Raw genomic sequence first — 16,316 nt, 5'->3', positions numbered from 1 at the left:
ATCTGGGATCCCTTAGATGTGAATATAATGAACTTCTCATACAGATCAAAAAAATGATTTATTTTTTTTCTCAAGGTAGAATCCTGAAGCCAATAAAATATCAGTGGAGGTAAGGTTTCTCATCTCCAAATCTAACGAGCCCATCTCACCTGAAGTTTTCACCTACTTTGCCCCATTGTGCTGGGCCTAAATACATGAACCACACATGAAGCCCAGACTGGTCGTCAAAGGCTATGTGAAACACATGCCATTGAAAGGTGTTTTTAGGTATTTTAGTGCTAAGAACTGCTTCCAAAAATAGCAACCTTACAGAATCTATCAAATATGGTGGTACCACTTTCAGACGGTGCGATCAATGATGTAAAGCTAATCTGTTTCTAAGGCCGATAGTTAATGAGCGGATCTTGTGGCCAGCACATTGACCAACTATATTAACATACCCAATGAATATCAGGTATCCTTTAGAGTTAGGTAGACTCTGGGGTATCCTTAAAATCGTGTAATTCATTTGGGATTGGAACCCGAAATCCATCAGTTGGAAAGCAAAGCACTTTACCACTCAGCCACCACACCCCCTATCAAATAGTAAGCACTAGAGTATTGTACATATCTCTTAATATTAGCATCATCTTTCATGTCGCAGGGCCACCACTAAGCTTCCCATGCCAAGCTCAAGTGAGGGAACCAACGCCACCCTGGAAGAGATGAGGTCCAAACTGAGGAAAACAAAGTTTGACTACAACACCGACACCAAGGTTCGAATTTCAGAGGCTACCCCGCTTTTAGATTATAGGAGTGTCCTCAAGAAGAAAGGAAATGTTTAAAAATATATATATATTTTTTTATCTCAGTGACAATATAAATAATGACTTTCCCATGAGTCTTCTGTCATTTTGGCAAATGTGATACTTATCCATTATCCTATTTAATGTAGCATTCAGATATATACATATATATTTATATATATACACAAAAATTAACAAAAGATCTCTATATTGTTTATAATGACGTATTTTGTATAAAAAATTTATTATCCTTTCAGTAAATATTTTAATAAAATATTTTTGAAACAAGCACAAATATTAAAATTTTTGAATCATGTACTTTTTTTTTGTATTATTGGGTTTAAATTATCTTCTTTTTTTATCCTAAATTTCTTTAAAAAAAAAAATTTTATATTTTGTTTCATCTTAATGTGATATATAATTTACCTTAAAATTGACAATATTTTTTTTTGTGGGTTTCATTTATTTTGTTTTTGGTTTGAGAATGAGCTGCCAACATTGCTGTTTTCTATTTCAATGTTAACTAGACATTCCAGGCTCACATTTACATGAATTGTTTGAAAGTCATTTTTTTTTTTTGAAATGGCCGAACTTTCAAAGTGTTTTCACTTTTGGCCTACACAAAGATGTGTAACAATGGAATGTTGTTGTAGTTACTTATAGGAATTATTATACAGTCATTTTGTTACTATGGACTTTATTTATTTATTTTTGTCAATTGTTGGGGATAGTTTTATGTGATTTTATTAGAATCAAAATATACATGGGACCATCTAGGGTGATATTCAGTGTTGATATAGGTGACAACTTCTTTACCATCCTTCTTATCCCATATGCTAGGACAAATCAAACAAGTGCCCCTTCTTCCCTAGTGCCATTTTGAGCCAAAAACAGATTGCCTGAGTCAGCCAGGAAAACTAATGACTTAGCCAAGTCTATAACTAACATACAACATTAGATTATAATTCATCTACTTATGTAGGATACATCCTTCTTATCTCGTATCGATTTATGTAGGACATAATTAGTTTCTTTTTTGACGGAAAATACCCATGGATAAGCAATGGCAGCTGTCTTATTTTTGCTCATATGATTTTTCTAGGCATTTGACCTATTTATTGTATCCATGGAGGAACATGGGCTCCCATCTACAGCTCTCCATAGACTTTGCACAGCTCTTGTGCCCCATAACATCTTTGCTTTTTTTTTTATTGTCAAGTCTTACTTTTATGTAAATTCAGTCTGACCGAAATTAAGACAAACTAGAATTCTGTTAAGGATGAGACTGTTTTGAATTATTGAAACACTACAACTATATCAATCTAAATATAAATTTTCTTCAAATTTTCTTATTGCAAATTTTCTTATTGCTTGACCTACAAAAAGATATTGAAATAGTGATTTTATATAATTCAACTTTTTTTTTACATATACTTTAGAAGAAATATTTGGGTACAATTATTATATTTGTTTACATTTATTAAGGTTGTGGCAATAGTATCTTGTAAATGAACATGATTCCTTATCAATTATCTGTATATTTCCAAATAAAATGCTAATTAACATTCTATTGTGTATGTATTTATGAATGTTTCAAACTAACCTACTTTATAAATTACTTACTCCCATCTGTGCTTTGAAATATTTGTGTTGCTTCATAATGCTTCACATTGAGGATGATGAAAACTGTTTAAGTGTTAATTCTTCCTTGATCTAATGAAAACTTCAAAGTAATCTTGGTAAATGTGTAGATGCCCTTGCATTATTTTTATACAAGTCACCTGTTACTTCCTTTCTGAAATATTGTAACACTTAATTACAAAAGTGTAAACAAACTTTCAAGAAGACTATTTAAATATATTAATGTAACTAGTTGAAAAGTATGCATTAAATAATGTAATCCATCAGGATCAATTTCCTCTGGGACATACAATAGTTTAATTCAGCAGACCTATTTAAAGCCCAACACTTTTTAATTCAAAACATTAATTCATCACAGAGACAGTGCATGCATCTTTTGCTACTGCATTTTGTGCCAGTTGCCCATTAAGTAGTGATAAGTTTAAAGTTCTTATCTATGACTACTGTATGACAGTTTTCCTGGCTTTTTTTAGTGTTAAAGATTTGACTTACACAATGATCAGGATAATTGGCAATTATAAGCATGAAACGTTATGTCTTCCTTAAAAAAATGGTAAATTATTTAGAGGTATAAAAAAAAAAAGTAAAGTTCCCCTTTCAGACCTTGTGGTCTATAGGGCAGATGATGTAAAGGTCATCTGATTCTGTGGCCTACGATTAACGAGGGTGTCATGTGGCCAGCACAACGACCAACCGCCTTTACTTTTCCCCAACTAATGTCAGGTACCCATTAGAGCTGGGTGGACTCAGAGGTGCCCAAGGTCCCGAAATAAAAATCCCAGTCTTCACCAGGATTTGAACCCGGGACCCCCGGTTCAGAAGCCAAGCGCTTTACCGCTCAGCCACCGCACCTCCATTTAGAGGTATGACTACGGTAAAACTCCCACTGTTTTATCTAGCTAATATCCCTACTTTGACGAAGCTTTCTCTTTCTCATTTATATTTTAGCCTTGAAACAGAATTTCTTATTACACCATAACTAGTGTATTTGTGACATATAGTCAAATTCTTTGAAGTAGCCTACAGCTAACCTTTAAGACGTTTGCGGTAATCAAACACACCCCCCCCCCTTCCAGTTCCATAATCCCATAATCGTCAGACTATCAAGAGTCAACTGTGTATCTAATGTTTATTATTTTTTATTTTAGTGATAACAAGTGATAAATATTTCTGTGCACACAGAAGTTGTGTATGCACACTAATCAAATTGTTGATAATAGTTGTTACAGCTTACTATGAGCAGATGGTACTGATGCAGGCATCCTCCAATCTGGCACTGATAGTTATAAAGATGCTGTAAGCTTAGTCTTGGGTTCAAACCTTTTTTTTTTTTATTTTCCTTGTTGTCTTCATCACAATATTGTATTCTAAAGATGATACACAATTTTTTTTTACTTACAAATGTTACATTCAGCAGGGTCTGAAGGAAGACAATATTGAAACATCAACTTGTTCACTTGTTCAAATGAATTCAAAATCTCCTGAATTTGTTTGGTGTTTTTTAATTTAGATATTACTGAAGGCTGGGCGGTGAAGGAAATGTTTTTCTAACATTTTGTTTACATGTTCAAAAATTATAAAAAAAAAAAAAAGAAATTTTGTTTGTAAAATCTTCATACAGCAAGCAGTCTTCTACAAAGGTTTACTAAACCAGAGTCCTGGTAAAGAAACTTAACTTAGAAATTGTGTCATTAAATGAATGCCTAGATCTTCATTTTTTCATTAACTCGCAATTGATTCTAGATACTTATATTTTAATTTCTGTCGTTTTCTCAAGTTTGATGTTGTCTTCATGTGATTGCCTTTTTTTTTTCAGTAAAGCTACTAATGTCATTATTTGTATGTACATATAAATATAAATGATTTATAGGATTTGTATAAATGATTCTTTAATATTTATGTTGGTTAAGCTAAGTCCCTACATTTATCTGAAAATTGAAAAATATAATTATATTTATGAACTAAAAAAACGAATTTTAAGACAGAATATAAAATCTAACTAGAGCTTTTCAAGACACTGTTATTGTATATTTTTTTAAAACATTTTATGTTATAGTTGTCCTCATTATTAATGTGATGTTTTTCAATGGTATGGATATAGTTATTTCAAAATGATGTGTTTATCAATGCAAATAGTTTTTTTGACCTTTACAATTATTGTTCCGAGCAAACTTGTTAACTTTTGAAACAGTTTCAACTCTTGAACATTTTTGTGTAAATTATTAATGTACCTGTTAATTGATTTAATTAAGTTAGCTGTTGTAGTTATATAGATGTAGTGGACTTTTATTTTTTTGGTGGTTAAATTTGACACTTAAAACCACATTTAGTTCTACTTTCATTTTACCTCTTCTATTTGTTTCAAAGAAAATTTGGCAACGATCAAAGCTTTTGATTTTACTTTTTTTCTTAGTTTTTAACTTTTCATATTATCATGTCAATAAGATTCTCAGTTATCTAGGTTTAGTAAATTGAGATCTTTTTATTGAATACAATTTTTTAATATAGAGAAATATCCTCTTCCCACTAAAAAATAAATCGTACACATCCCAAGGGCTGTAATGCTTTGTCTTTGATTTTGACAATTAAGTATTACTGCTTTATTTACACAACCACACAATCCATTTGGGACCTGCATACTTTGCAACGTCTGATGCAGACAAAGCCTTGTCCGCTGGGTGTCTATTTAAGTTTTCTTTTTCGTGGTATGCACCAGTCTTCTACAAGGGTTTTTCTTATGGGCTCTTAGTACTACACATAATTTTTTAATTGGTTGCTAATCCTGATGGTCCCTGATGAAAATGAAAGGTTGTGAACAATTAATAAAGCTGTTTCTTGGTGATAAGGTACTGGACAATAAAAGCAGGTGAGACTGTCATGATGAATGTCCAACATTGAACAAATGGGATGAACTCCTCAACACAGTGAAGCTTTTAAAGTTTGGACGGTTATGATAAACTGTGAGTCAAGGCTGTCACTGCCGGTGGCTTTTTCCTGAGAGCAATGAAGTATCTTGGTGGTATGTGTTATCCCATCACAAGCTGATCATCCTGATGCTCCTAGGTTTGAACCCTGCTATTCTCCCATAGTCATGCAGCAGGTTTTGGTTCGGATCTAATAATCTTTAAATCTTAAAGAAAATCAGAAACATGTAAAACAAACAAGCCATGTTGCCGATTGTATTGTGACCCAATGCCTATTGTTACCTAATTAAGTTCACCCTCTGTTTAGTGTTCCCTTCTGACATTCTTTCTTCAATTAGTCATTAACTCTAATCATTGAGCCAAAATTTAACAATAACTTGATTTCATTTCCATCTAGCCTTAGTATCAGAGCAAAGACAAAACTGAACTATAGGCTGTACATTTCTTTCTTTGTAATTTTTTTTTTTAGCTGTTGTATTTTAATTTCTTTGAAAGCTACTTGTGTTCAAGCATTTCATGTCTGACATGATAACCCAAATCACTTGTTCACTCCTCTGACATAGCAGCGCATGTATTTTTTAAGCAATTTTACATCAATGTGTTCAAATTGTCCTATGTTTAAGTATTCTTACAATGCAGTTGAAAAAGGAAAAAAGAGTTTGTTGGTTAACAAAAATATAAGATTTATAAATATTAAAGATATAAACTAAGTTGAAAGTAAAGTTCCCTTTTTCAGCGGAAATATATGGGGCAGATCATCTTTTTGTCGCCCTTGATTAACAAGGGTTATAGGTCGGCAGCGCAATGACCAACCGCCTTTACTCTTCCCCATCTAATGTCAGGTACCCTGTAGAGTTGTGTGGTCTCAGGGGCACCATGAAAAATCTTGAATTTCAGAATCCCAGTTTTCACTGGGATTTGAACCATGTACCCCTTGGTTCAGAAGCAGAGCTCTTTGTCACTTGACCACCACAAAGAGATAAATAATTAATGACAATTTGGTCAATTTTAAATGTTTTTAATAAAGTTTTTGTCAATTTTTTGGTCTTTTTCTTCTAGATCATTATAGTTCTAATGTTTAAGACCAACTGATTAAAAATTTTACCTTATTAAGTTTAATATCAATAATCATTCTATAAATTGTTCATTATTATTATTTTTTTTATAATTTTCCCAAGCAATAAGATAATAAGCGCTATGTGAAATATGCAGCCTTATTTTCACTGTAGGTCTTTTGTAGTGTTATTTGATTTGTGAACCTGTTAATTCAGTATTTCAATATTGAACACTTATCTTTTGTTGTTTCTTGTTTTCTGCAATAGATTGCTTTCATAATACTAGCGACTGGATTTTAGTTTCTCAAGATATACAGCAATAACACACTGCTATGATTTGTAATCTCAATAAATATACAATAATGATTTATTAGTTGTTGTTTTTTTTGTTTTATCTTATCATTATTAGAATTTTTTTTAGTTTGTTTTTGTTTTTGGAAAGGTAATCATTGAAAATAAACAAAGCTTATATTAAGTGAAATTTGTATCAATTACTTTGGATCAGTCATGCAGTCAAATTTGTAATAGATCTAGACTAACAATAATGAATCTCTGCAATTAGAAATATTTGTACCAATTGTTTTTCTTTAGTGCAATTTAATGTTTGTATATTTCTCAATGCACTATGATCCTATCACTTATTGTCTGGACCAGTTGGGGAAAGGGTGGGGAAGAAAGAAAAAAAGGGGGGGGGGATATTTTGGTGAAGGTTACCATTATAGCTATCCAGTGCATTTATATTTTACAAAATTAAAAAGTTTGTTTGACTTATTCGACTTCGAGGGCTCAAGCAGCTCCCCCCCACCCAACATACTATATAACCACTGTTTTATCTATTGTTAGCTTCAAACGTTAACATGGTGACCTAATTATCTACAAAAATATAAAGGGGACTAATTCAACTTATACATCCACATCTTTCAAGTAGAATCTCTTTACCTTGTTCTATACAAAACAAAATAATTAATTACCAAGAGTTGATAAGCTAGGCCTAAGTGTTTTTTTTTTATTATTTGTTATTCTTAATTTGGTACGCACAAGAAATAATTGTGCACATTTTTAACTTGATCCGAGATTAGGTGTGGAAGAGATACAGGTGAATAAACTTTTAATTAGACACACAGAGTCAATATATATATTTGGTAATAAATAAATGTAATGATGAAAATATTTGCAATTTAGGTAGTACACAATTTAGACAATATAAATATTGTTATTGTTTTAATTTTATTTATAAAATGTTGATTGAAATTGTATAGAAATAGAATAGAAAACAAAGGTTTAAAAAAGTGTAACAATTAGCGTGTTTTCAAAAACTTGTTTATAGTATAACTATTATAGAACTTTCATAGGGCTTGTACTTCAAAAAAAAAATGTGATAAAAATCAGCACAATTTAGGAATGATTTAACTTTGAAATCTAAATGTTACTGACATCCATGAAATAATGTGCAGACGATAGCTTCCCAATTGTGTTCAGAGCAAGATAGATAATCGAATACATTTCACTCTACCAGGCGTCTCGAATTTCGATAAAGCGAGACGATTTAAAGGCGTTTGGAAATGCCGAAAATGACGTCATCATAAATTGAGTTCATTCACAATATAAAGTATTCGCATGTCTTTAGACTAATAAAAAAATATTCACTCATTTTGTTTGAAATTTAATACAAAACATTTACAAAATATATTTTTTTAAAAAAAAAGCTTCCTTTACTTTCAAGTATCAATTTAGAACTTTTTGATAAATACAACTTGAAAAATAATCTGTACTGCTAAGAATGCTACAAACATAAAATAGTCGAAGTAAGTAGCTTCAAATTGAGGTGTAGCATTGACTGCCAGTTCTCGTTGTTTCTCGGCTGTCTGAGACTGGTGTTCGAGAACCAGCTTGCGGTTAGCTTTCAACAAGTTGAAGCTCTCTAGCACGATTTCAAACTTCATCTCAAGCTCTTGCTGTGATTGGCTCAGATTCGCCAAGACGCGTTCAACCTCGGCCTCCACGGTCTCCAGCTCTCGCGATTCGTCCTCGTTTTCGGTTTCGCTGTCTGGCACTTCTGCAACAATCGTGAGCGGCTTGCTAGCTGTGAATGTAGTCTTGACCATGACGCCCTCTGACGGCTGGTCCCGTTTCACCGGGTTTGAATGGCTGTTTGAAGAAATGGACACCGGAATGCGACACTTTCTACGAATCTCCTTCGCCAGCAGAGACGTTTTGGGAAAGGCTCTCTCCGACGCCGTATCTTGTTGATTCGTCCGCTGCGCTTTATTCTTGGCTGACTTTTTTTTAGGACTTGACGTTTTTTGGAAGGAATGGACCTGTACGTTTGATTCACTCATGTTCCAGCTGAGGGTGTTGGAATCCCTCACGCTCAAACATTGACAAGTGAGTTTATTGCTTCCCTTATTGATGAAGCCCGACACGGAGTGCTCCACGGAGCTTTGACACGCTGAGTATTCAGACCTCGTGAGGGACGTTTCAGTCAGACTCTGTAATGACGTGAAAGACGTCAGTGAAGTGTCCAGCCTCTGGCAGCTCTCAGAGGAGGACCAGAGATATTTCCTCCTTTTGTGCTTCGAAACTTTTCGCCTCTGCTTCTCGTTGAAGTAGGCGTAGAGGAGAGGGTCCAGGATGTACTTGTAGTGAGGTTTGCGTTGACATCTTTTCCGTTTGTGCTTGTGGATTTTCCCGGAGCTGCAATGGCAAGGGCGCCTTTTCGTGCGGTGTCTTATGCTGCCTACAGCTTTGTGCGCAAACGTCTTCTCTGGTTTTGTTTCGTTCTTATCAAGATTGATCTTACTTTGCGATAGGCTGCGTTTCTTTTTCTCCTCGGCAATGTCCGCGCCCCCTACCTGGGTGTATCTGTCTTCGGTCGACGACAGCTTTTTCCCCCGTTTGTGTTTTTCTTTTTTTTTCGGGGAGAATTCGGAGTGCTTTGAGTGTTCCGCAGAAGGCTTTTTCTTCTTCTTCACTTCTTTTAATATCGCAGCACTGTGTGTATCTTTTTTTCTAGTCTTTGCAAAGTTTGACCCTCGAGTCACGCTCCTGTCGGGAGTGCTTTGTTCATGCAGGATATCGAGCTGTAACATGCTGACATTCTTTAGAAATCCGACGGACGGTGAGGCTGAATTAGAGGAAGAGACTCTGAGGTCCTTTGCTTTTCTTTTTCTTCTCTTGTTTTTTTCGCCTCTTTGTTTCGAGACTTGGGATTCCTTTCTTACTGGTGATCTCGAACGGATGGATTTAGTTTTGCTGGCATTTGATTTGAAAGATTTTTCTTGTTTTTTTACTAACCGGGAGCTTCTAGATTTAGCACTGGAAGGCGGTGATTCCATCTTATACGAGGTGGCCTTCTTTGCTGGGGGGTCTGAGATGATGGTACGCCTCGTAGAGTGAATTATAACTGACGGTGTTCCCTGAACGCTGCCGGCTTTTTCGTCGCTGCCTTCAAAGTCGCTGTCGTTACTCATTTCAGCGTGACTTAACGGAACTAATTGTAGGCTCGATCTAGGCTGAGGAGAAAAAGATCTTCTGTTCTGAAATCTTTTGCTGTCGTCTTGTCTGATATCTGCCTTAAGGTTCCTCGACTCTGAACTAACCTTTTCGTATAATTTTGATATAGGAACTTGCGGAGAAGGCTTGCGCTCTGCGGTGATTTCTCTCCGCTGTTTAGGAGATAAGCGTTGCGTGACCTTAGTATTTGGTAGCGATGATTTTCGCTTTGGCGGAAGCTTATCGTCTTTGGACAACGACTTTTTGACAGAATGTAGCATCATTGGGGAAACGGAAATATCATTTCTCTTTAGCGGTGGCTTGGCGTCTTCTAAAACCAACCCTGACCATCTTGATCGCACAACAGTAGGGTTTGAACCCGATTTAGTCCTCTTCGATCTAGACGTGCCTTCCATAGGGTTGTCTGAGCCATCTACTCGTAACTCCGTGGCGCTGGCTTTCGTCGTTTTAAATTTGAGTTTACTTGGGATTGCATTCTGCAGGCTTTTCTTGGCTGTCACTCTCTCGTTTGAGACGGTGTTTTTGTTAGCTGAAGTAAGTTGCCTGAATTCATTTTTCGCCGGCACTTTGTCCGTCAATTTCGGCATACCTGAATGTGATTGTTTCGACTTGTCAAGATGAGCGTTAAAGTTGGAAGCATTCTCCTGTGTTGCGGTGTGGTCGTTTTCCAAAGCCATCTGCTCGTTCAGTGAAGCAAAGACGTGGTCGGTCGCCACACCGCTGGCGTCTAAGGTGTTATTGTGTTCCTGTCCGGGTCCCTCACTTCTGTTCGCGCGCAATTCCTGAAGTCCATAGTCTTTGTACGCAGATGTTCCTCCGATGTTGGATACAGCTCGCCTTACAATATTACCCCTGGCTGTCCTTGGCACTGGAGTGATATTCTTCTTTGCTGTAGTTCCTTCATCCTCGGCCACACCAGCGACGCTCGATCTTTTCAGATTGGTCGGGGACCTCACGGGGATCATGCTCTTAGGCTGATTCGTCAGGCTTGTATTGGATTTAGCCAGCTCTTTTCTGGAAGCATGGGACGCTTTGTTGAAAGCGTCAGGTAAGCGGCCATTTAAATTTTCAAATGACGGCTGCTGCTGAGAACGTAAATAAATAAATTAATTAATATATATATTCAGGACCGCCGCTACCTATTGTGCATTGCACGCAGGTGGCTGAAGTTAAGGGGCGGCCAAATCATTTTTCATCATTAGATTTATAAATTTTTAGTTTTTAGAAGTATTTCAATATTTAAATAGTGAATATTAGTTCTAATTATTCTATTATTATTTAATAACTTAAAAAAAAAAAAAAACGATATTCGTGCATACAAAGTTATTTTGGAAATTTATTAAAGAAAAAAAACAATAGGGCGGCGCGGCAGGGCGGGAATTTTACAAAGGTGCCTACTCATTTTCGCGGGTTTGTAATATTTGTTTTGAATGACACTGCAAGAAGCAGATCAGTCAACACATTTTTTTCTTTTTCTTAGTAGGCCTATCTACTTACTACATAGATCTATAACCACTATTGTTTAGTCGAATTGCCCGCCCTGTAAGTAGATCTAGTAATTCAAAAGTTAATGTTTACACTTTTTTTTTATATGGCTGTTACATAAGCATGTGTATTGTTATAACAGTTATATTGAGTTTTTTGTTCACAAGAGAAGTTTGTTCAAGTTATTTAAAGTTTATTTATTAAAAATATAGTGCGGCCTACCTCGGTTCAGCTTTATTAGCTGTTTTGAACTACAAGCCAACTACCGACCAACAAAAAGGTAAAGGAGGGGGGCGGCAAATTGTTAATCCATGTCTGAATATTATTAAAGTTACATTATTACCAATGTTTTAAAAATCAAAATATCTTAAGTAAGAGATGATGTTTCATTTTGTAATAATTTTCTCGAGAGTTTTTTTTTTTTTTGCAACGATATGAGTCAAATCTTTTTGAAGAAAACATTGCAAAACGTTTCCGCGAGTGTGATTCATCCGAATTTCCTTGTCTCAGAATGGTCGAATCTATTCCATGCTTCCCTTTTAAAAGCAATGCACACACAAAAAAAGTTGTTCGAGTCTGAATTCGAACAGGACGATTCGAATGTCACAATTTAGTTTAAGAAGGGGACAGAACTGGCCAAATCTATGATTCGCGGGATACTATCAGTAAATTTGGCGTCTGTATTGTGCCTGATTTATCGTAATGTTATTTTCGTCTTGCATTTTTTACGTCAAACTAACGATGTACGGGAGTTGTGATGAATTCGACCATTCATAATCATGTTGAGACACCTGAACTTGATAAGAGAAGCTTTAACTCTTTCTCTCCTAACTGACGATGCCAACGTTGATTCCACCAGAATGTGGTAAATAATTACGGAGAGAAAGAGTTAAAGGAATCTTTCTACCTCCGTTGTAACCCTCCGTCAATCAAGACGAGCCTGAACACTGGCCTTCAACGTCGCAACCTGTTTGGAAGTCCAGACAAATAGCTCGTTGCTACGTCACAGATCTTTACGTCGTAGAAATGAGCTCCTGATCTTCATTACCCACAGATTAGGACGTCGAAGGCCAGTATAGAGGCCTGCTATAACGCTAGATCTCGCCCTAGGCCATTTATGCCCAATTTAGTTAAAGGTGAACATGAGGCTCGCGGCTTACCGTTTGTTTGTCCATGACAATGTCATCTTGCACTAATTCGTCCAGGTCGGAAGTGGTCAGTTTCCTCGTTTGCTCGTCGTGGTCAGTTTGTCTCTACAACAGAAAATTAAGTATGTTAATTTGCACCCAGCCATCACTGAAATGAGCGCGTAACAAAGGTATCACACGAACTATCATTGTTTTAAATGTATTTTTCAATTTACTTTAAGTTCCCATTCCACTATCCTTTATTCCAGCGGTTCTCAACCTTTTAAGCTCGGCGACCCCTTTTTACAATCCCCCACTCTGCTGCGACCCCCCCTACCCACACACACACAGCAATAGAAGAATAGACACACAAAAAAATCATTTTTTTCTATGGTCTTAGGCGACCCCTGGCAAATCGCCAATCGACCCCCAAGGGGGTCGCGACCTACAGGTTGAGAACCCCTGCCTTAGTCTGTTGGACAGTTGGTGATCTGTCAACCACCTTTTTCCATTCCTCTCTCTCCTTTGCCTCGACTAGAATCTCTTTCGATGACAGGTCCGTCCATTTATTAATTATAATGCTTATATCGGAGGCGCGGTGGCTGAGCGGTAAAGCGTTTGGCTTCTGTACCGACGTCCCGGGTTAGAATCCTGGTGAAGGAATTTTTAATTCCGGGATTTAGAGCGCTTCTGAGCCCACCCAGCTCAAATGGGTACCTAACATTAGTTGGGGAAAAGTAAAGGCAGTTGGTTGTTGTGCTGGCCACATGACACCCTCGTAAAACCGTGGGCCACTGAAACAGATGAACTTTACATCATCTGCTTTATAGATCGCAAGGTTTGAAAGGGGAACTCTAAGCTTATGTCAACACACTCTGTTGGTCTGTCCGTCTGACTGGTAAAAAGTTTATACACGTTATTTCTCCGACACCCATTCTCGGATTATTATTTTGTTTTATACCAACAAGGGAAATTAATCTTTCAGTATTCTCAGATATGGCCTAATTTGCTGGGTTTAGTCCCCTTAATTGTTAACGCTGTTTCTTCCTCACGCATCCTCCGATCAAGTTGAAACTTTAAACATTTATTTATTATACCTAACAAAACACGAATCAATAAATAAATTACCCAATTAGTCAATTAATTATTGGTAATTAATTATTTTGTCTGATATTGTATAAAGGAAATAGCTTGTACATTACTGATAGATATAGTTTTAAGTGCGGAGTTCTTCAAATTAGATAATTATTTTTTTTTTTATAAAAAATATTTTGCTTTTGTTTTCTTCTTATTTCTTTCTCTGCATCTCCTTCTTTTCCCTGGTATTTTTCCCTGTAGGACTGTCTTTGCAAGCCTTGAGGACATCGTAATACAGTTTTAATTTGCGTTTTTGACTGTGGGCGGCAGGTTATCGTGGAGCCCAATCGCAACTGTGATCCTGTTTCGTGGTGAGGAGGTCTTTGAAGATAATACCAAGTACTCTTATAAAGCATTTTGTTTTCGTGGCTAAGATATATTCCTTTCGAATATTGCACTCGAGCAAGACTCGCAAGCATACAAGTTATCTTTTTTAAAATATCTTGTATATATATATTATAGGTTGTTTGACCTAGTATCAAGATAGCCTTATAAAGACCTACGTAAAAGGAACTTTATTTTTGGGCGGAGGAAGAAGAAATTTTAGAGAAACGTGATTAAGCGAAGACTCTAAGGATGAAAGAAAACAGATTGGAAGTGAACGGCATTACACTAAAGCGTTCGTCCTAGATCCTTCGAACTATCACTCTAACAATGTCACAGTGTTAGTTTTCTTTAGGAAGCTCGGGGGAAATTTATGGAGCATTTGATTCGTCTGCCTGGCTGCATATCAGCTCTAGAGTTCGTCTGCTAAGGCTTGACGTGTAGACGACAATGGATAGTACGAGGTGCGGCTGAGTAGTATAAACCGCTCGGCTACCTATCAATGGGGCTTGAGCTCGAATCCGAATTTTAACTGTGTTATGTTTGCTGAGCACCTAAAGGCAGCACGTCAACCTTCTCCCAGATTCTCTCTCCCCCCACCCCAACAGGTCCACAAAAGAGATTATACTAGAGCAGTGGCGTCGCTGGGGGTGTGTGGTCCGCATTGGGTGACACCAAGCCTAGTGACGTCATTGCACCAGGGCGAACTGAGCATGCTATACAAAAGTCATTTTCTTTTTTAATTCGCAATCTTCATCTGCGCTCTTATTACTCCGCCTATGCTTGTAATCGATTCAAATAGACAAGAAGTTAAACCCCCAAGTGTGTGTGGGTGTGTGTGTGTTGTGCGTGTGTGTTTTCAGAAAGGTCTCATAAATAGTAAAAACAAAACTATCCGACACCATTTCGGTTATTCCATTAACGGCATCATGTATTATAGCGTAAATTTTTTTCAATGATCACCTGGATATATTCGTCCTTCAACTTTGTCATATAGTGTATAAGGTGAAGGTCAGTCCTCTTCCATCGCTGCTCGTCGTTCCCTCTCTCCATCCGTCGTCTCTGGGTGAAGGAAGGCGTGGATTCTGTCTTTCTCTCCGGGACATTTCGTGAGGGGGACGGGGCCGTGGAGCGGGGCACTGGTGGTGGTGGTACGGGCGACTGGGAATTGAGAGTTCTTTCTGGGCGAGAATTCATGGCTATAATGGAAATGTATTAAATATTTAACTATGAATTTCTTGTATCCAAAGGATTCAAGAATACTGTAAATAATTAACTACATTAAACTAATGGATTAGGTACGCGACGCTTTGGCGATGGCAGTTTAATGGATGGCCGTTTTGATGATGGTCTTTTCAGCGTTGGCCGTTTTGGCGATAGCTGTTTTGGAAATCTAGGTTTTGGCAATGGCCGTTTGGGAGGAGTTCTATCAATGTTTTAGAAGATTCACAACTATTAAACTAACTAAAAAAAAAACTCCCAGTGGAGTTCAATGGATTAAATCAAAATAAATCTAATCACCACCCCATAATGAGCGCGCAGAAAATAAGAAACTCTAAATGACTAACTTCTGAAAGTGCTAGTGGTAAATATATAAGGGCAGTAGGAACATTTAAAACGTATAAATTAAAAAGATCTACATTGGATCATTAGATATACTATACTATAGTCACATAGTCATTATAGACTAGACTAAGACATAGTGATAGTTCTAGATCTAGACTGAGGATTCTTACTTACGCAAAAGTATTCTAACATATACAGTATCGATATTGTGATCAGTTGTAGCCCGTCACCTAAATGAGCTAATATCCAGGCCTTATACTGGTTGTAATAAATATCATTTTCGTTTCATTTTCGTTTGTTTTTTATTATGCCTAGATAGATACAGCTAACCGGAAACTATTATTGCAAAATAAGGAAGTAGCAATCAAATTAGGGGAAGTGCAATGACATCAAAATTTGCGTCTTCAAAAGGACTGTAACTCTATGCTTGAAATTAATTTACAACCATATAGACTGGCCGAAGGAAGTAACTTCATGTAACTTGAAAACATGTATATCTATTGTATTTGGATTTCCGAATTATGAAAAATTGCATGATCTTCATTCTTAGAGATTAAACAAAACACATAGACATAAATAAATATAGACTGGAAAAAGCAAGTTACTTCATGTAACTTGAAACCATGTATATCTATTGTATTCGGATTTCCGAATCATGAAATGTTACATGATCTTCATTCTTAGAGATTAAACAAATCTACACTGCCTCCTTATATACAATATATAGGCTATAGGTGTGTATCAAAGTTAAAAAAGCAC

The 16,316-nt window shown here is 36.4% G+C and overlaps 2 protein-coding genes across 10 annotated transcripts in view; one reads left to right on the top strand and one right to left on the bottom strand.

Moving 5' to 3' along the window:
• The window catches only part of LOC106050201 (myosin-IIIb-like), a 117,440-nt gene extending 110,665 nt beyond the window's left edge, over positions 1-6,775 (top strand). For all 8 annotated transcript variants that reach the window (XM_056013757.1, XM_056013754.1, XM_056013755.1 and 5 more), the window contains one exon: positions 644-6,775. In XM_056013757.1, coding sequence (XP_055869732.1) covers positions 644-824 — 181 coding nt within the window. In that variant the 3' untranslated portion in view covers positions 825-6,775. The remainder of the gene's footprint in view (positions 1-643) is intronic.
• Positions 6,776-7,632: 857 nt separating this feature from the next.
• On the bottom strand, positions 7,633-15,895 carry LOC106078695 (uncharacterized). Of its 2 annotated transcripts, none has more exons than XM_056014711.1 (4): positions 15,732-15,895; positions 14,955-15,190; positions 12,564-12,656; positions 7,633-11,000 (listed from the first exon to the last, which is right to left on the bottom strand). In XM_056014711.1, exons 2-4 carry the CDS (start codon positions 15,186-15,188, stop codon positions 8,136-8,138), a joined length of 3,192 nt encoding a protein of 1,063 aa, XP_055870686.1. In that variant the 5' UTR covers positions 15,189-15,190; positions 15,732-15,895; the 3' UTR covers positions 7,633-8,135. The 2 variants fall into 2 exon arrangements, with proteins under 2 accessions (XP_055870686.1, XP_013095143.2); XM_013239689.2 differs by having other exon boundaries at positions 7,634-11,003.
• Between the last annotated feature and the right edge of the window lie 421 nt (positions 15,896-16,316).

Source organism: Biomphalaria glabrata, chromosome 16 (assembly GCF_947242115.1).
Source record: "Biomphalaria glabrata chromosome 16, xgBioGlab47.1, whole genome shotgun sequence".
Classification (NCBI taxonomy): Eukaryota; Metazoa; Mollusca; class Gastropoda; family Planorbidae; genus Biomphalaria; species Biomphalaria glabrata.
Note: the sequence above shows the minus strand (reverse complement) of the source record. Positions and strands in the feature narration are given on the sequence as shown.